At 41.2% G+C, this 20,997-nt stretch overlaps 1 protein-coding gene across 6 annotated transcripts in view; it reads left to right on the forward strand.

The window, feature by feature from the left end:
- Positions 1 to 20,997, forward strand: part of LOC124798130 (hemicentin-2-like) — a 1,906,233-nt gene that overhangs the window by 987,183 nt on the left and 898,053 nt on the right. For all 6 annotated transcript variants that reach the window (XM_047261391.1, XM_047261390.1, XM_047261394.1 and 3 more), the window contains one exon: positions 5,556 to 5,649. In XM_047261391.1, the coding sequence (XP_047117347.1) occupies positions 5,571 to 5,649 (79 nt within the window). In that variant the 5' untranslated portion in view covers positions 5,556 to 5,570. The remainder of the gene's footprint in view (positions 1 to 5,555; positions 5,650 to 20,997) is intronic.

The following is a 20,997-nucleotide window of genomic DNA, read 5'->3' on the forward strand; positions in this document are numbered from 1 at the left end:
GAACATTTCCTTGATATGTCATCAGTGTAAAACCCACAACGGTGCAGCGCTGTGACGTGAAGTTGTGTTTACTGCAAGAGCCTTGGCTTTGGCGAGTGCGACTTGTATAAGGTGGGAGGTAAGAGTGAGAATGTATCGGGCAGCGAAATACGTAACCGGCTTTCACCACAGAATCAGTAGCCCACGTTTATATACATGGTGATATCTGGCTACCTTGACGTTGACAAGTCGTAGGCTACATTGGACGTCCGTACAACGTTGATGTTAATTGAAAGAATACAATTGTTTCTTCGTTTTATGACTGGCTTCAAGTGGCAAAGTCCTTTCCTTTTGTTAATCTCTTCATCGCGGAGTACCAGTTACCTTCTACAACTTCATTTTTTATTCTATGTACTTCAGGTTTTTACTCTCCATGGCTCCCTTTGGTACCACTCTATACGCACATGCTTTATCAGATATCTTGCCATCCTAACCCACTTTCCAGTCAGTGTTTCCACTTGCATGGGAAGTTCTCAGTTTACTCCCAGCGTCAAATTCGGATAAAATTCCAAGCTTTCGATGATTGCCTCCATTGTCATCGTCAGGGGGTTAAACTGTCGTGAACTGGCGCGTACTGAGACGGCGATCTCTACATCCACAGATTTTGTTTGCGCTCTCTATCCAGTATTGTCTGTAGCGCCATCCCTTTCGTGTTGACACCATGATGCCATACAGCCCGTCAGATGCCGTCCTGTGGATATAAAAGTCGGAGCCTCGCCAATTCACAACGGTCAGTTTTAGCTCCTGACGACGATGATGCAGTGGATCGTTGAGAGCCTGATATTTTACCCGGATTTGATGTGGCTAGTAAATTGAGAACTTTTTACGCAAGGACTCCATCGCGAGAAACGTCGTTGCCAGTGTTTCCATGTGTTCCCTTCCTCCAAGGCTCCCTTTGGTACCATGGACGTAATAGCCAGTTGATTATCTGTCTTATCTTCCTACCCCCACTTCTTAGTCACTGTGTATACTTCTTTCCCTCCTCGCCGGTCTTGCGGAGAACCTCCTCAACTCCATTGCAATTAGTAACTGTAACAGCACATAATATCGGAAGCTTCGATTTTCTTGCTTTCTGGATTTCTTGCAGTCCATGCTGTTCTGAAAACGTCCGTTCTAATAAATTCCTTTCCAAAGTTATAGATTATTTTGACTCTAGTAGACTTGTTTTGGAGAAGATTGTCTTTGCTTGTTCTTGATTTTTAAAGTACTTTGCCTCAGGGGTAGCAGAATTCCTTCATTTCTACAGCATGGTCACTAATTTTGATGTTATCTTCTATGCTACACTCTTCCTGCTACTAATAGTACATGCTTTATTGCAGCAGGAATGAAGACATGGTATAGCAGGATAAATCCAGGATAATATGCAGCCAATTTTTTTAATGTGGCTACCAAATCAGAGAAATCTGTTCTTCCAGCAGGCCAAAGCCGAGTATACTCCCTCAGTTACCCAACGCGCACCCTAGTAAGTTCGACAAATCCCCTAGTCAGCACGAGAGTCAAATCTGCTCTGCATTCAGTCTGCGGGGACACGATTGGGTGAAGTCTGGCCCTATCTGCCCGTTCAGCGACGTTTTCCACCAGGTGCAGCAACATGTTGTGTTAATGTGAAGCATTCTCCTCCATGATGACATTCATAACCATGAGATTGCATTGTATCTGAAGGAGGCTACACAATATGATGAAATAGCTTTGAACGACAGTCTTTTCATAAATGAATAAAACTTTGTTGATGCGCCTTGATAATTTTTCATTTTTTGCTAGTGTACATTTTAGTACTAAATTGCAGCGAAAGACTGTAATTTGCTACGGAGAATCCCCCTACACAACAAAACTGTGTTGCACAAAGAAAAGTCACTTTCCTTGCATCTGGGGAAACGTAAATGTCTAACGACTGGTAATGTGTAATAGAATGAGCATACTAGTAAATAAGCTTAAACCTTCCACCAGCTCTTTTACTGCACAGAACAATCTTGTTGTAAAGACGTCGGAACAAAGTTTTGGTTATGTATAACGAAAGTGGAACTTCGACCAACTAATTTCACAAGTTTCTACTGGGTAGTCACTGCTCTAAATCATTTAAGAGTACAACAGCTTTAGTGATGAAATGAAAGCCTCAGATGACTTCTGCCTTTAAAATCAGTTAGTGAAAATTTTCATTGATTGAGAATTACTAGAATATTGTAGTTGTGTACATGCCTGATAAATACGTTACATTGTCCGTCAGACAGAATTTATTTCCTCTATAAATAAAACAAATAACAGAACAGCATATATCTGGTATATCACATCATTAAGTACGGTACCATCACGGATTACTGGATAAAAATGATTGAGAGATTCGCAGTAATAAGAGAAACTCACAAGAGTTGTAAACACTGGTAGGAACCGCCCCAAACGCAAATTTATGCTAGAACAGCTCAGTTCCTATAGATATACCAAGTATTAAGCTCTCTTTACACATCATTATCTTCAAATAAGAGATACCATTCCATTATGATGAGTGCACTGACTTTCGCTAGCGTAATCGAAAAGTAAATATTGCAAATCACTCGGCAGCGAACAGAAAAGCAAATTTACTTATTCAAACGCAGCCCTTTCTAAACATTTGCTCTCCATACGACCACGGTAAATTTTTACTGACATTCACTCTCTTTTAAACCACTATTTCAATTCTTTATTATTCTATAGTAAATTCAATTTGCCTTCCGGATTGCCTTTTCCATTATTTATGAAGTATTTTACGTAGCTACGAGAGAACGACATTCGTTCCATCATGATTGTCGCTAGGGAAACTTCTCCCACAGTAATTGATAACGGATTTGTCTGTCATTGTGGCGCACACCTAGAACCAGCAATACCTCTCTTGAAACGGGCCACTCGTACTTTTCACCAGATCATCTGTGTTTCACTGATACTACCTGGATTGTCATGTTACGCCCCGAAGTGAAAATACAGTCCGAAGTACGCGTAGCCAAAAACAGTTCGGAGTGTCATACGTCATCAAAAGTTTCGCTTTATTTTTTTTTTTTTTTTTTTTTTTGCAGAAATCAGCGTTTTACTCAGAATGAACTTTTGACCAAGAATTATCTTTTTCTCTTCATTTATCACAGTCATATACGTGTAGGTGTAAAGGAGCAATAAATCTAATGCAAAGAGTAGTCTGTCATAGGGTGGGAGCCTTTACGTAAAGGAAGGCGTTATTTTCTTGTAGTTTCTACATACTGATCGACAGCACTCGCTTTCCAACGAAGCACACTGCATTTAAAATCAGGAGTGCTACTGGTAAGCGAAACCACTTCTTATAACTGTTCCGAAATATCATTTACGGTGGAACCGTATGTCTACCTGCTCCTACTAACGTCTAAGCATTTGTCTTATAGTCATCCTACTGTCCACTTGTTATTCCACTGATCCAAGGCACGCGATTAGTTCAACATAAGAGATACATGATAGAATTGGATGCACTCCAAATGAGCTAAAATGTCGGAGGAAACAAATGAAGCACAACACTGGCACTCAAAAGAAGGTGTAATATTGACGCACTTGCCGGCCGGCGTGGCCGAGCCGTACTAGGCTCTACAGTCTGGAACCGCGCGACCGCTACGCTCGCAGGTTCGAATCCTGCCTCGGGCATGGATGTGTGTGATGTCCTTAGGTTATTTAGGTTTAAGTAGTTCTAAGTTCTAGGGGACTGATGGCCTCAAGAAGTTAAGTCCCATAGTGCTCAGAGCTATTTTAGCCATTTGAACCATTTGAACATACACACTTTTCAGAATTTTCTTCGAAATAAGACTGATTACACTTTTGACAGTCCACCGTCTGTCATACCCATCTAGACCAATCAAATACCCCGAAACTCGATTCGGTTCAAGGGCAGTAAAATTAGAAAAACCTTCGCTTACCTTCTTATGAAACCGTAACAAACATTTTTTCTATTATCAATATGCCGAACGATTGCAACGGAACACACTAGGTGAACAGTTACTGCTACAACGTTAAATCCAGAATCACCTCATACTTCCGAGTGGAACACTCAGGAAAAGTTTCTTTTTAATCTGTTAAAAACCTGTGCCAAATCTGCTTCCATAAAAGTTATAGTTTTAGACAAGTGAATTTTTCTTGAAATGCTAGTGTGGTTCGTTGGTTTGCGGGAGGGGTCCAGACAGCAAGGTCACCGGTCCCATCAGATTGGAGAATGACGAGGAAGGAAATTGGCCGTGAACATCCTGGCATTTGCCTGAAGCAGTTTAGGAAAATCATGTGAAACCTAAATAAAGATGGCCGGACGTAGGTTTGAGCCGTCGTCCTCCCGAATGCAAGTCCAGTGTGCTAACCACTGCGGCACCTCGCTCGGCAAATCCTAATGTGTGTTGATGTAGTATTGATAATAGTTGTCTGCATTTAAAATGCTAGTAAGTGGAACGTGTGGCTGTTCCGTCTACAGGACGCCAAATAACTAATAGTCGCTATTTTCCATTTATAAAAGTCAGTAATTTAGTTTAATCGTGGAGGAAACAACGGAAATGACTCCAATGCTTTCCTGTACATCTCTTCACATTACTAAAAACTGTTTTCGATTCATGGATTTTTTACGTTTCTTCTACCCTGTCTTGTCCCCTGTAACAACAAACAGCGGATTTCACTGACAGTTTCTATCAATGTGGCCACATATTTGTCTACACGCTGAGAGAGTGTGGTTCGCGAACTGCAATGAGTTACTTTTAAAAAAGAGTTGGAATCTCGTGCTACAGGTCAGAGTTTTCATACATTCGGAGATAGACGTTACCCTTGAATCAGCTACTCCTGGAAAAACTGCAGTTTCAGAATCCAATAGGACTGTTTACAATTGATAAAGCTTCCATGTCGTATTGTACAATACTGCTTGGAATTATACACAAACTGACTGAAGTTAAAATAGGCTGAGGAAACTTAGGCACTCAGGTATTAACAGCGGTGCGGTTAGTTTTTTAAAACACAGCAAACTGAGCTCGTCACAAGTGGTCGCGCAACGATCAGATCGTGACGTCAGTCATTACTGTGCTAGCATGTTAGAGAGACAATAACAAAGCTATAAAAGAAAAGAAGAACGCTTGAAATTAAGCAACTTGTAGAGCAAACGTCACCAGCTCTTCCGTAGTACAAGTTAAAATCACACATCGGCAGGACAGAGTACTTAGACAGTAGTCGAACAATGCCACAAAGCGACCCTCGCGCGGTTACGTTTAAACACTTCAGCTTTCTGAGCTTGTTTGTGTTCGAAAAACAACTAATACAACTAATGAGGTATTTGTAGTCTCTGAGGCTGTCTCCAGCATTAGTAGACGATATTGTTTTTTAGACACAAAAACTTGCATTAGCTAATGCTCTTGTAACGAAAAATCACCAAGTACGTAAATACTTTTTATGGTTGAATGCTACGTTGATGATAATACTATTAAATGCTGATCGAGTACATTTCCCGAATCCAGTCATGACAGTGACGTAGCTAGCTGACCTACGTGCTCTGTGTGTTGCAGTGCGCGGCCGCCAGGATGCGTGGCCGGCGCGCGCTGTGGGCGCTGCTGTTGGTGCTGCTGCCGCCGCTGCTCGTCGCTAACTCCGTGGACAAAGGTAAGTCAGCCACGACCGGAAAGCTCGTGTCGCATAAGGCTTCTGCTGATTGGGTTACCCAATTTAACGTGAGAGGCTAATGTGAATTAGCTGCAAATTCTGTCAAGCTTTGCTGCTGGTTCTGGCCGACTCGCCAGTGTTGACAAATGAATTTGGTTCTTCCTCTCTCTTTTTTTTATTGTTTTTGTTATTGCAACAAACTCTGAAGAACGGTTCCAAGAGTGCGAAATTTGGTCATCTATAGCAACTATTCCCCATTAGCGTCAGCACCAAAACTACAGTTGTTTTAGTTCAGGTACAGGTTAACTCTCACAGTATCATTCTCAGCGATTCCATGCTGTACATAGTTGTCAGGTTTCAAGATGAAGGAATATTGACTATACGACTCACTGACGGCAGTGCTATCCTCTATGAATGTGAGGAGGAATTAGAGGACCTATTGAATGGAATGAACAGTTTAATGAACACTGAAAACGGATTGAGAGGAAACCAAATGAGGACGATAATAATAAGTGGTAACAGAAATAAGATTAGTGATAAACTCTCGTTGTATATATTTTGCTACTAAAATCAAAGATATGCATAAAAAATGTGGCAGTCAGGACATAAAAAGCAGACAATTATCGTAAAAGCGAGCAACTGTAGCTAAAATAAGTCAATCTCTTTCAAACATAAGCCTTAATTATAGGAAGAAATAACGTAGCAGTGTGTGTAAGTAAATCATGGACTATGATCTTGAGGCTAAAATTTGACCTCCTCAGAGGCAGAGGAATCAACTATTTGTAGGTCAGGATAAGGCGCCGCTTCAGTTGCCTGGATGTGGGTTGTGAGCTGTGGCCTTGAGTGGAACCATGCAGCGGACCACTAACAAAACATTCTTGAATGTAATCGTTTTTTATTGAGGTTAGCTCCCGATTATAATATGAGCCACGAGGGCGTGGAGCAGCCGTTGGCTGCTGACATCAGCGAGATTGCGGAAAGATGGTGACGTCCGCAAACTGTTGCAGATAGTGTGTGTAATAGACACAGCGCTAAGTAGCTTGGCTGTCTTGTGGCCACAGACAGCAACGCCCAGAAGGAATGTATCTAAATCATAATTCCGAATATGATCGACATTAAAGGACATATATGCCTCCTCTGGACAGTGATCAACAATAATGTGGGCCCACCGAGGCTGGTGAGCAGCAACTGCGTAGCTGGATGGCTACCAGCCCAGACTTGAACACGCGACCACCACGCAGGTGGTCGCCCACAATGAGAAAGTCCCACCGAAGGTGACCAAACAGTGGGAAGATAGTATGTGGTCTACATACAACCTTTTGTTCAGCTGGACGCTTGCAACTTCAGCAGTCGAAGTCCGGAATAGGTGTTTGGCTGTATCATGTTGCACTACAAGCAGTCATCATCCTAATGTTAGTGACTGGCAAAAACTGCTGTGTTCAGCATCACATAAACATATTGACTGGCTGAGAACGTCTGCGCACAGCAGAGAGAGGGTCTGATTCGAGTAGTGTTGATGTGAGCCACACTGGTTTGTGTTTTTCTCTTTTCAGCGCATTACCCTGGATACCATAACAAGTTGGCGTCCTCAGTCACCATCATTAGGCAATGGTTACTTCATATTGCCTGGTTTTTTCGTCCAGTCAGCTTTCCTGAACGCCCTGCCTCTGATGATAAGACGTCTCAACATCGTTTTACAGAAGTGGTGGAGGAAATATTCGGCTGTGTCAGCAGAATGAGTATGTCCTACTACACTCCGAATGTACCTTCTGACTCCATAGTGCTCTGTCATAGCGATAACGGCACCTATTACCATATGACATCATATTTTCTGCGCAGGCGATAGGCAGTTCGTTACAACAGACTAGTTCCTGGCATAAAAGCGGAAAAAACGGAATAGAAGAGAATCAAAGTGATTGAAATGTGAGGTTGTAGAAGGATACTGCTAACGGTCTGAAAGCGGTTCTCTATAGAATGAGTGGAAGAGAAGAAAGGACAAAATAATACATAGGACTTAAGATACCAGGGAATAACTTCTACAGTACTGAAGGGACCTCTAGAGGGAAAAGCTATAGGGAAGAGAGGGATTGGAATTTATCCAACAAATAACTGATCACAATGGGTGCAAATGAAGAGGTTGTCATAAGGGAGGAATTCAGGGTGGGCCATAAAACACATCAAAAGACTAATGACCTAAATGACAAAAAAACTCTATTTGGAAACTTTTTTACTAGGATTTGGAGGAACGAAGAATATTCAATTTTCTCAAAGATCCTCATGTACCAATACAGAATCCGGAGTAGCTTATACACACTGTAAGTGTAGACGTTCAAGTTAGAGAAGATCTACGATACTTCGTTTTAGACAAGCGACGCTTGCAACGTGTCCCAAGAGATTCTTCCCATAACTGTATGAGCTCTGAAGCAAGTCTTTGAGGACATAACGCGACGGAAATTATGCCCTGAGGTCTCCAAATATTTTCCTGTCATTCCGTGAATTCTTCCAGTTCGTGTTCCCCACATATTCCTCCCCTTGAAGACTCTATGGCGAACATCTGCTTGCCAGTGCAACAGTATCTTGAGTTCTGAAACTGGGACAAGTTTGCTGACTGAGATGCATTCGTCGAGTTGACTCGGATAGACTACTGCATGAGGTATTGCTCAGACAGATTTTGGAGAGAAAACGGACTCATACTTTGGCAGATGAGTTCCTGCGAATGTCAAATTGAGAACTGCAGGGCATTCACTGGTTAGCAACTGTAAGATGTCAGTGGTCGACTGCTGGGTTGTGACGGCACAGTAAATCTAAGCTTCGTAAACTGAAACAGAAATGATTTGGGCACCTTCATCTAATTTGCTCCAGACTTTTCTGTAACAAATGAATGATGTTGCAAGAAATAGAGTGCTGCTATTGAACAGTGATAATGATACAAATGGTATTTAAAACAAATTACTACACTCAACTGTCTAACTTAGCACGTCGAAGGATTTCCTGACGAAGTAAATAAAATGCTGTGTTTTTGAATGTTTCTCAGTATTTTTCTTCTTCTTATCTAATGATTAAACAAAGCGAATTGAAAGGGATATACCAGAATTTTATTTTCAATAGGTAGCATCAAAGACAGAAGACACTTTGGCAAAGCATAGTAGCACCAATCCAATAACGTGAAAGATCTCTTTCCAGGTCTCCAGACTGTTTTCTAAATGTTCTGTACTTTTGTTATTTTAGACTTACATCAATACAGGACAGCAAGCCTTTATTATCGTTATGAATCGCAGATTATCTTTATGGATGGCATTGCGTGCTAAGGTTGACATGTCCATAATCGGGTGGTTATTTTCAAGGTCACATTCTTTTTATTGACATCATCTATTTGATGGTTATAAGCCCATGCTTTCCTTTGATCACTGAACTGAATTATCCAACGATGGATCCCTGAAGTTCGAACTTTGACCCAAGATGCAACTTGGAATTTTTTAACGAAACATTAAGATGAAAGTATAGCGAACACACAGAGAAAATATTCACGAATTGTTTATACTATTAGATCGTTTGTGAAAAATAAACACTCGATGTTACAGGACTCAGTTGTCATCAGTTCCTGAATAGCGTTGTTGGTATTCCATAAATCTAGCGGCAAATTGACGTTTAAATGCTGTCATTAAAGTTCATCGCACAGCACACAAATCTACAGTAGCCAGCAACAAAATTAATTTTGTCATATCCACAAATATAATTCAAAAATCAAACAGTTACTAAAAATCTTATTTTTTTCAGTGTCCTTTAAATTTTTTTATTGCAGTTGATGTCAAACTCCTGCTAGTAAATTTCAAAGTTCCCGTGGAAGTAAAATTGTTATACATACATTATTTTCCTTACTTAAATTCATTTTATTCAATAGCATTTGTGATAAAGTTATAACGATTTTGCAAAGACGAAATTGTTGATCTGTATCGAAAATTAATCATTCTCACTTCATGACTTCTATCTGAACATACTTGTCATCAAATTCCAAAAAATATTGCGTCATATGGGTTTTGAAAGAAATTGATTATTAATCTGTTTTGGAAATTAATTATGTTCACTTCACTGGTTAGAAACACCAGTGTCTCCGAATACAGCACACGATAAAATCTTTATATGCTAAAACTAATGTTACTGGCCACTGTAGTGCAGTCGTCTGAACTACGCTGGTCACACGATATAGTGACAACACGTGTAAAACACATAAAAAATCAAAGACGTTGCACTTCAGATTGACATTACGTAGTTAAACAGATTTGTGTTTAGCTGAGGTACTGAGATTCGCAATAAGAGTGAACCAATGATATTTAGCAGCTCAAAACAACAATATTACTTCCCGGCGGTGGACGAAATGAGACGTTAGTAGAGGGACTTGTCGGACTTTGAAGGGCTTGAATATGATACTATGCTTGACTGCTCCGATAAAACTTCTTTTCCTTCCTTCTACAAGATAGGAAAGCTGAATTCTTCCTTAAAACTCATCTGAATGTGATGGTCTGCTCCGTGATATCCGAACTGTCGATACGGTTTCGAACAACAGGCAAAGAATAAGAGAAAAAACTGTCGGTTACAGTGCCAAGACAGGGAATTTCGTGTCTGAGACCGGAATACTCAATGTGTGGACATGATCTGCTTCTAGAAAATTTGTTCGTAGGTGACTAGCCAACCAATACTTTCAAACTGATACACAATATAGCGTTGGCTGATTTGTACACTTCTGTCTGTTTCAAAAGAGGCTATGGCTACGTATATCATATCCTATAGTGCTACCATTTACGTGCCACTTACTTAGTACTGTAGTAAGTCATCCACTGACTAATGACTACTCTGATTCTGCAGATTTTGCTGCTGCTAAAATTTTAATTGTAAACCGTTCATAAATTTCTTTCTTAGGATAACCATACCTTCTTATAAATCTGTCTGATGTATCAGACAAGACTCGTCCAATTGTTCTGATGTCACTTAATACTACAATATTTCTATAAACATCGTTCTTTGTGTTTTGATCTTGTTTTTATGAAAAGTTTATAAAACAGAATGTTGAAAAATGTTCCCAAAGAATAGTAGCTACATGAAGAATCTATGTTACTGTAAAAAAATTCAGGTAGCTACGATACTTATTTTAGGTTTTAGAAAAATGCTGTACGATTTCTATTAAATGTAGTGCTTTTACTTCACTGTATTAAAACACAAAACATTTTTGTTTGAGGAACTACGTAATGGTAGACATGGAATGGAAATTGCGATTATACCGAATAGTATGTCCTGAAACATACCATGTCTCGTCAATGTTTCCATGCAGAAGACCTAAGATTCAACAAAGTAAAAGACTTCAGAAGCCTGAATACGTTCTTTAAAGGAAAATGTTTTCATTCCTCAACCTACTCCTGTAACATCTCTCAGTCAGTTGACGGCAGCCTCTGTGCAATCAGTTTTATGCAAATAATGCAGAGCGAAACCTACAACTGAGTTTATGAATACATCCTTTGACCTTCACTCTAAGTAGGTGTTTGGTCATGCATGTGTAAATAATAGAAGGATATGACACTGTTACACAAAACCACGGATTGGTAACTTTTACATGAATGCCATATTCAATGAATTCAGTTAATTCTCAGTTTCTCACACTGTTACCCAACAGTGAGTTTTGTGGTAGAGTATCGCGCGCTGTTCCAACTCATTCCGTGAAATTCTTCAATGTTGTGATCCATTATCTACCTGTTTTTGCTTACTTGGTTCACAACATTTATAAACCCAAAGTTTCGGACTATCTTTTTAAGCAACTTCGCAGTGTTTCTGTGTTCAGATTATTTCTGTTACTATGCTAACGATTCTCTCCGCCTGACAAATTAATTATCTCATTTCCAGAGCGATACTTACGAGTCCTTGCGAAATTAATAGCCATTCTTGATATTTCGTCTCCCATCCACGGACCGTGAAATGAGTACAGTGCTCCACTGGAGCGCGAAATAATTTGTTCCGGCAGCTCGACTTCCTTCATGTTATTAAAAAAAAGTTGTTCCGAGTTTTGTGGCAGCTACAAGGTTCTAACTCGGATATCCTCCCTCTTGCCATAGTAAGTCACTGCGAAGATTTCCTTGTGTTAATTATTTTGACTCCATTGGCTACGGTGAAGTCAGAAATTCAGAAGAACATGCATGACATTTCTGCAGACGAGACCAAAATAAGATGGTCTGGTGTGTAACATGGTAGGAGAGTAATTAACGTTATGAGATGTATCAACACTATGCAGTGTCACAATCAGATGTGTAAATTTGTAGCTTACATGTACAGCAAAGTTACGATTCCCATACTTGGAACTCTATTGGTGTACAGTAGGAGCCAATCTTAAAATAGAAGACAAAATTGAAAATCAAATTGTGTAATGGAAAAAAGATCTTCACTATCGTAGACTGCGGAAAATATTGCCTAATTTCTGCAAGACACCTCCGTAATGCACGCCAGTGATCAACATTTCTGAAGTCAGTCGTACGATAGACTGAAAAGATTTACTGTGACCACCGTGCAGAACAAAAATGTTTCGGTCGCATCGTTACCTATACAGACGTTAGCTGAACAAGATTACAGACTCACGGAGGAGTGGCATAAACTTATAAAAAACCCATACCGATCCATCCTATATTCTGCTAAAATAAATCGCACATGCGTAGTGATTTGTCTTTGATATTAGTCCGGCTTTTCACAGTCTGCATCTAATGAGTACCCATTAATCTTGAAATTAGCATAATTTTAATTCTCTGATGTACTGCCCAATCTGTCACTATGTTTTCAACCTATGAACGATGCAACACATGCACCATCGTCCTGCTAATAGTTTTATTCCATTTGTTTTAACTGTCTGAGTATTCCCTTCTCTGGCTGAAATCACTAAGACACGCTAAGTTAGTTTCATGTTCAATTTATTATTAGTTCGTATTCACTGTAATAATGTGGAACGAGTCATTTTACATTCATATTGTACATTGATATGTAGATATGGCTATGTGGTAAACATTTACAAGTCTTCTCTATTAATATAAATTAGTTATTACCCATTAACAATATTGTACCCATTTTACCCATTAAATAAACAAAAAATTTTGTGAGAAATAGACGAAGTTGTCAAAGAGAATTTTTGCCCCTTGTTTCCAAATTTTCTTTTCTTTTTATCAAACATCTCATGACATTGGGTAGGTGATAAAAACGTTTAATGTTGGTATTTTGCACCTCTTTTCAGATAAAGTCAACCTTAATACGGAATAATGACTGTAATTTTTTCTTCTGGTATTGTATCTACATCATCCATCTGTAGTTGGTTATTTTCTACACACTTTATGAGGGAATACTTACACTGTGAAAGAGTACTTAAAATTCCTAATTGTTTAAATGGAAGTCTACGACATGATAATGCGGTAGCAGCATATATTATTCTCATAGCACGTTTTTGAGCAATTACTGAAATAACATACGTTTGATATGAAACTTCCTAACAGATTAAAACTGTGTGCCGGACCGAGGCTCGAACTCGGGACCTTTGCCTTTCCCGGGCAAGTGCTCTACCAACTGAGTTATCCATGCACGACTCACGACCCGTCCTCACAGTTTCAATTCTGCCAGTATCTCGTCTCCTACCTTCTAAGCTTCACAGAAGCTCTTCTGTGAACGTGTCGTGAATCGAGCTTGGGTAGCTCAGTTGATAGAGCACTTGCCCGCGAAAGGCAAAGGTCCCGAGTTCGAACATTGGTTCGGCACACAGTTTTAATCTGCCAGGGAGTTTCATATCAGCGCATACTCCGCTGCAGAGTGAAAAATCTCATTCTGGAAACATCCACCGGGCTGCAGCTAAGCCATATCTTCGCAATATCCTTTCTTCCAGGAGTGCTAGTTCTGCAAAGTTCGCAGAAGAGCTTCTGTGAAGTTTGGAAGGTAGGAGACAAGGTACTGGCAGAACTGAAGCTGTGAGGACGGGTCGTGAGTCGTGCATGGATAACTCAGTTGGTAGAGCACTTACCCTCGAAAGGCAAAAGTCTCTAGTTCGAGCCTCGGTTCGGCATACAGTTTTAATCTGCGAGGAAGTTTCATATCAGCGCACACTCCGCTACGGAGTGAAAATCTCATTTTATGCTAGACATGTTATTCTACCTGTTTCTCTCTCCCCAAGGCTTGCAACGACTCTCCGAGCAAGCGCCTTTGAAACGAGTTGTTTTAGGAGTTCTAGAATATACTAGTCCAATCTGAAGTTGATAGTTCGCATCCTATTTACCATTTCCTTGCCATGCGTTACATTTATAATTCTTGTTGTGTCTTCACGTGTGCAGAACTGAATATGTTAGCGGTTTTTGAAACTGAGGCCATTACCGAAATTACTTAGTAACACATTTACGAGAATAATTTACTATTTATTTTGTTGTTGTATTTAGGTTTGGACTAATTACAGCACTAATCTCATTTTCAAAAAGAGTTAATACTACTTGATGAATATTAGGTGGAAAGCCGTTTATGTTTGTGAGAAACAATAGTGGACCTAGCAGGCATTATGGAGCCCCATTTGTGATATCTCCTCTGTCATAAAAATCGTATGCTGCTTACTGCAAACAACTTTATGGACACTTATGATTAAATTCGACGTCATGTATTGGTTAGCTATACCACCAATTCCTCAAAATCACAGTTTACATAGGAGGATGAGACGTTGGTGCTGTATTCAGAGGTATCTTCTTTGATTACTGGAACTGGTAGAAATTATCGTCAACAATATTAGCCACAAGTGGACAAGTGGATGAGAGATGGTAGTGTACAGGTCATGGGCACCTGACTGACAGCCAATGTTGTGGATTCAGTTCAGACTTTCTTCGCATGTTCTGATCGAGTAAGGACATATGACAGTGTCAACGATGATCTGCCTGTCGGATGGCTATTTTAATCCGGGCGGTACATTTGGTGTTGTCCAAGAGGATTACGCTATCCACATTTAATTTTCTCTCTTTGTCAACGAAATCACAAGCATAAGACGATACACTACATAAGCTCTTTATAGTCAACTGCACTAAGACCATGCTTGAGGCATCAGACTCGTACTCATATTCATTTTGTAATGCCTGTTTTATGGCCCAGTGTTTCATCAAACAGAGTGTGGCTTTCATGCAGGCTGTGCCAAAGATAAACATATAGTCGAGCCTGGAGTGTTCTGTCCGGTCACTAAACTAATGAGACACTTCTTATGGTTTCAGACTTCCAGTAACTTCAAGAAGCGGCTGTCTAAATTAATTATGTCGGAACTAAAAAAATGTTTAAGTGTGTGCGAAATCTTATGGGACTGAACTGTTAAGGTAATCAGTCCCTAAGCTTACACACTACTTAACCTAAATTATCCTAAGGACAAACACACACACCCATGCCCGAGGGAGGACACGAACCTCCACCTGGACCAGCCGCACAGTCCATGATTGCAGCGCCTGAGACCGCTCGGTTAATCCCGTTCGGCTATGTCAGAACAATTCAGGGATCTCGCAAGTATGAAATAGGCTGTTGGTTTCTTTCTTCTTGCTATATGTTAACCAAATTACATGGGTAATTTAGGTAACCAAAAGCTCTACTTTGAAAAACATTGTTTTTCGACTGTATAAGGTTTCTAAATGAAGAAGTGTTATCAGTACACAAAAATTAGAATTTACTTGTTTTCAATTTATCCAGAGTCAAATATTCGCATACAACGTCAGTGAGACGCTTAAACTTGTAATGTCTAACCTCTAACTTTACATTTGCTGTGCATATTACTGCATTAATACATCAATGTCTAGGACTGCCAGTCTGGTGTAAGCCTTTAGGATTGGCTCCTCTTTGGCATTTTATGTGCCTGTTTTGCTACCTGTTCGATTAACCAACTAGTCATTTGCCGTCTAACTTATGGAGGCAGTAAAAGGACCAGTTCTGAAAGTGTGCTGGGATATAGCCTGCTCGACAGCCAAAAGAAGAATGAAAGTTTTGTTGGAAAACGTTGCATGAGTGACAATAGCCATTTGAAAGACATTAATTTCAGCAAAACTGCTACGGTCATTAGCGCCCGGTCTGTGACTTAGGAAAAGGTAAAAAACGAAACTGGACACCAGCAGCAATGGGAGCGAAACTCAAAAATTGGGGAAACTAAAAACAGAAGGAAAGCGTAAAAAAACCACTATAGAAGGGGGGTTGTTTGTCCCCAAAAGGGGCTTCAAAGGACTGACGTCATCTCACTGGCACTAATGAACTCGAGAACGCGATCGGCTGAGCGCGTGTCATCTGCTAAAATGGAAGATATATCAGGCGACAGCTGTAGACGGGCGCATAACGGAGTAAAATAGGGGCACTCAAGTAAAAGATGTCTCACCGTCCACAGCTGAGAGCAGTGGGGACAGAGTGGGGGAGGATCGCCACTTCAAAGATGTCGAAGGCTAAAAAGACAGTGCCCTATCCGGAGTCTAGTTAAAATTACCTCCTCCCGACGACGAGTTCAAGAGGTCCAAGCACTTGGTTCACTGCTCTGTCTGCGAACCAGTCACATAATCGAGAAACTGATCCGCATACTGTGTAGTTTGTTAATGGTTTACAGCGCAATATGGCACTGAAAGTTTCTAGAAGTAGAAGAACTGTCACTTGGCCTGAACCCTTAGTCTACGGGACATGGTGTATGAAAACCTCGGGTAATATTTCACACAATCCAGTGCGAAAAGTGACAACCGGTCGGGACAGCTGTGTGCTGACCACATACCCGTCCTTATCCGCATCCAGTGACCCCTATCGGATGAGGGTGCCACGGCGGTTGACCGGTACCGTCGGGCCTTCCGAGGCCTATTCGGACGGAATTTAGTTCAATGTTTCATACGCACGATGGTCTCTAGACTATGTTGATTCATATGAATTCTCTCTATGAAAATAATTAGATTTTAAACTTCCTGCCAAATTAAAACTATGTGCCGGAAGAGACTCGAACTCGGGACCTTTGCATTTTCTTACTGGCAGAATTGAAGCTGTGAGAACGTGTCGTCATTTGTGCTTTGCTAGCTTAGATGGTAGAGCACCGGCCCGCGAAAGTCAAAGGTGTTGGGTTCGAGTCTCGGTCCGGCACACAGTTTTAATCTGCCAGGGAGTTTCATATCAGCGCACACTCCGCTGCAGAGTGAAAATCTCATTCTAATTAGATTCGAATTTAGAATATTTTAAATAATCCTGAAGATTCATGATGTACGCGAGCTAAGAAATAGGCCATTCCGGGTGATTTCTGAATTCCATCGTCGCCTGGCACCTTATGTGTTCTCACATAGCTCAGTTGCTTTTCTACTGACGGATGCTCATTTTACATCATCCATTTGAGAGTTTTTACAAAAGAGGACAGTACCGTGCAAGGACTGATTATTATGAGCTAACGGTGATGCTAAGAGTTTAATTAACTTTCAGGTGTGTATCTTAATTTTTAATTTTTGGTAATGACACAGGAGGTGGCCGATGATCAGTTTCAGTATTGAAGTTGTTTATAAGGACTTTGCTCACCTACTGTCTACTAATTAAACAATAATCTTTACAAAATTCTCTGAACGAACCTTTGTAGTATAACCACCTCCAAATCTGATGAAGTTAAGTACACTGTTAACGTGTAATGATAAACAAAGAGAACATTAAGATGTGGTGTGACTTGTTCGAACTTGACGCTTGAGCTATGTAATTAGCCTCTTCTTTTGTGTTACAAAATCTGAAACGGTCATTTACATTGTCATGCGATCAAGACTGTTAAGAAAGCTCTCCTAAACTCGTACGCAGTACCTTGGGAATTGTGATGCAAGTAAATAAACACAACGCAGATGTGGAAATGCAAATTATACTCCTACAGTGCCGCACCAAATTTTATTTCTGTTTCAGCTGTAGCTCCTATTTGTCTGAAGTCCTCACATCCTTCATAGACCTTACATGTAGTATTATAAATATTGTAATAGAGCATGTTGGAAATAAAGGAAAAACCCTTCATAGATCAGATCTATGATTATGAGCATTTATCATCAAATGTCGTTTAAGGAAATCTTTGCTGTCACAAATCAAGGGAATCTTCGACAATTTAGGTAAAGAAGCATTGCATTATCAGGGAATTTTGTAGTACTGAAGCCTCTGAAACGGCTGAGATGTGTCGGTGTTTCCATAAGTGGAAACAGAAAATAAAAAAGTCGTCCAGGTTAGTGTTTCCGAACGTAATCGTGGCCTTAATGTTCTCTTATTTACTAAATGGGTACATGTAATCCTGTACTGTAGTACTTCAAAACGACATGTTGTTTACACTAAAAGCTGCGTCATCGCTACTTTCATTGTGGCTGAAAGTAGACTAACGATGCTCAGGCAAAGGAGCGGAACGGTGGCAAGAATCCACTTTCCCCACGTATATTTTCTCGTCTTGTTGCGATGCTCCAGGAAACGGGACGTTTCAATTCAATGAAACGCAATTGTTGTGCAACTCGTGCAAACGAAGCCGTCGATGTTACTGTTCTGCTTGTGGTGCAGTGAGCTCACACGACGGTCTGAAGAGGAGAGTGTCATTCCTTGAACTAGTATACATGGCAATCACCATTCCGTCCGTATCCGGTCCACTTACACCAAGAATTGCAAAGGAGTACTTTACTGAATAATGTACAGATCTGTCATTGGGCATAGGAGTAAATCTTTGTCAAACCGAACTACTACTCTGATGTTATTTTTAGAACAACAGATAGGCAGCATTTCTTATTTTTCAGTAGCACATATTGTATTCACATAAACCATCATCCGAATAGAGTTGACTGAATGACCACCGTGCGTTTTCCTTGTGTCTGAATTTGTTTCAAAAATGGTTCAAATGGCTCTAAGCACTATGGGACTTAACATTTGAGGTCATCAGTCCTCTAGACTTAGAACTAAGTAAACCTAACTAACCTAAGGACATCACACACATCCACGCCCGAGGCAGGATTCGAACCTGCAACCATAGCAGCCGAGTGGTTCCGGACTGAAGCCCCAAGAACCGCTCGGCAACCGGGGCCGGCTGCATTTGTTTACTGTCAACTTCCTGCAAGCGGACAATAACGTTATCCCGGGTTACCTGCACTCTGTGAATCTAAGTCGATTTTATGTTATGTTTTTAATAACGACGGGTCTACGTGAATAGTACGCTGCGATAAGTTTCGGAACCGATCTTGAGGAGAGGAAATGGAATACTGAGTAATGTCTACAGAATACAATTTTTTTGAAATCAAAACACCTAGCTATCGATTGATGAACGAAGAGTTACAAGAAAGTGAATCATTCAAATTAATGTCCACCTCGTAGCTAAACATCATTTGCTGAATACAAAATTGTTAAGGCTTTTGTGGCCACTTTTTGACAAATTGCCCGTTGGCTTTTGTCACGAATTCTTCGGCCGACGTTTGTCACTTGTGAAGTTTCTCCAGCACGAGAGGCTGACATTGGCGAAGTTTCACCCTCCATTGTCCACCACCAGCAATGGATGGTGCAGCTTTGATAACGTCAACCACTCGTGCTCGCGTAACATCGGAAAAATTATCAAACAAAACGTAGACCTAAGAACCCGAGACAGACGTCAACAGGGAATTTGTCATATGCTGAATGTTATTTGGAATTGTTAAGATGAATGGAACAGTTATTGTTAATAGCTTTTTTTTGGAAGACAGAAAGATGGTAACGCAGTGTTTGGTCTATAAGAATGTCTTCACCTGCAGCCGCCGCCGGCGAGGCCGACGTAGTCGTGGCATGACGCCATCGCCACTGCCACCGGAGGACCGGAGCTTCGCGTGCCACCAGCTCCCCACGACGAGACGGCTGTCGCCTCCTTCCGTGGGAACTGCCGCAGCTGCGCACAGAGCAGACCCGCATGTGCTGACCGCTGCCACACGCACCGTTTTCCCTCCGTCCTCTGCACACTCTGTGCCGTTTTCTTTGTTCAGTCGTTGCCTAGCAACAGCATAGTATTGTCCGACTATATACATGCGTTCATAATGCAAGAATGAGCAATGCTCTAACAGCTCCCGAATATCAAGCAACATTTACATTTATTCGTTTTAGTAATCTGTTTAGAGTTTGACACCCTTAGAGTACAACCAGATAAAAAAAGAAAGGAAAAAAGCAAATATCGGGGTTCAGCTTTCTCACCCACTCAGTTCCTTAAGAGCGATTTTGATGTCCACTAGTTGACAAAAAATAAATAAATAAAAATTAAACAGCCAGAAGATCTCAATGTATCTTCGTACACGCGCACGTCATAGGCAGTTATGTAAATGTCATCTTCAGATGTCGGCTATTCGGACGGTTATCAGCGTCGTTCTTGCACGATTTTTCGACAACGTGACTCGTTATCTTCGTCAGGTGATATATGAATTACAGGTATGTAGATAATTAGAGTTACAATTTTGTGCAACAGGTAGAATTGCTTCCAGGGAACATTAGCATCGTACGTGTTTCATACTCTTACAAGGACTCATCGGGTAGGTAAGGAGCGTGGCCACTGTCATGCTGAATGATCACTGTGAAGGACAAGGAGATGCCGCGTACTCGTCTGAGACAGTGTTATCAGCACCTGACATTGTCTGAAAGGGCCTTATTGTGGGTCTGCATCTGCCAGTTGGTCGAATCGTGCACTATTCCAATTTGTGGGACGTCCTGACGTGACAGTGGCCTGTTATTGGACTTTTTTTCACTAGCTGCTTATTTTTTATGACCCACCGTCTAATTTCTTATGGTAGGTCGTTATTGGACTGCATGGGAACGTGAAGGCAAGGATTTGTATTGTATATTAACCGGGGGCCTAGAAACGACGGAGAGGCTCCGTCCCCGCCGCAGCCTCAGTAGTCCACAACCCCACGACGACTACTGCAGTCCACTTCACCCTTCCGCCGCCCCACACCGAACCCAGGGTTATTATGCGATTCGGGCCCCACTGGACCCCCTCAGGGAACGTCTCACACCAGACGTTGCTTGGTAGAGTAATGTTGGTGTACGCGAACGTGGAGAACTTGTTTGCGCAGCAATCGCCGACGTAGTGTAGCTGAGGCGGAATAAGGGGAACCAGCGCGCTTTCACCGTGGCAAATGGAAAACTGCCTAAAAACCATCCACAGACTGGTCGGCTCACCAGACCTCGACCCACGTCCGCCGGGGACCAGGCGCTCGTTCCCGCCCGGAAAGCCGTGCATTGGATCGCACTGCTAACCGGGTGGGCTGAAGGCAAGGATACTCGTTGTCAATGTTCCAGTTGACCAGTTCTATCCGCCACTAGGGAATATCGCCGAATTGTTCATCAGGCGCGTCGTAACCC

This window comes from Schistocerca piceifrons, chromosome 5 (genome assembly GCF_021461385.2).
Source record: "Schistocerca piceifrons isolate TAMUIC-IGC-003096 chromosome 5, iqSchPice1.1, whole genome shotgun sequence".
NCBI lineage: Eukaryota > Metazoa > Arthropoda > Insecta > Orthoptera > Acrididae > Schistocerca > Schistocerca piceifrons.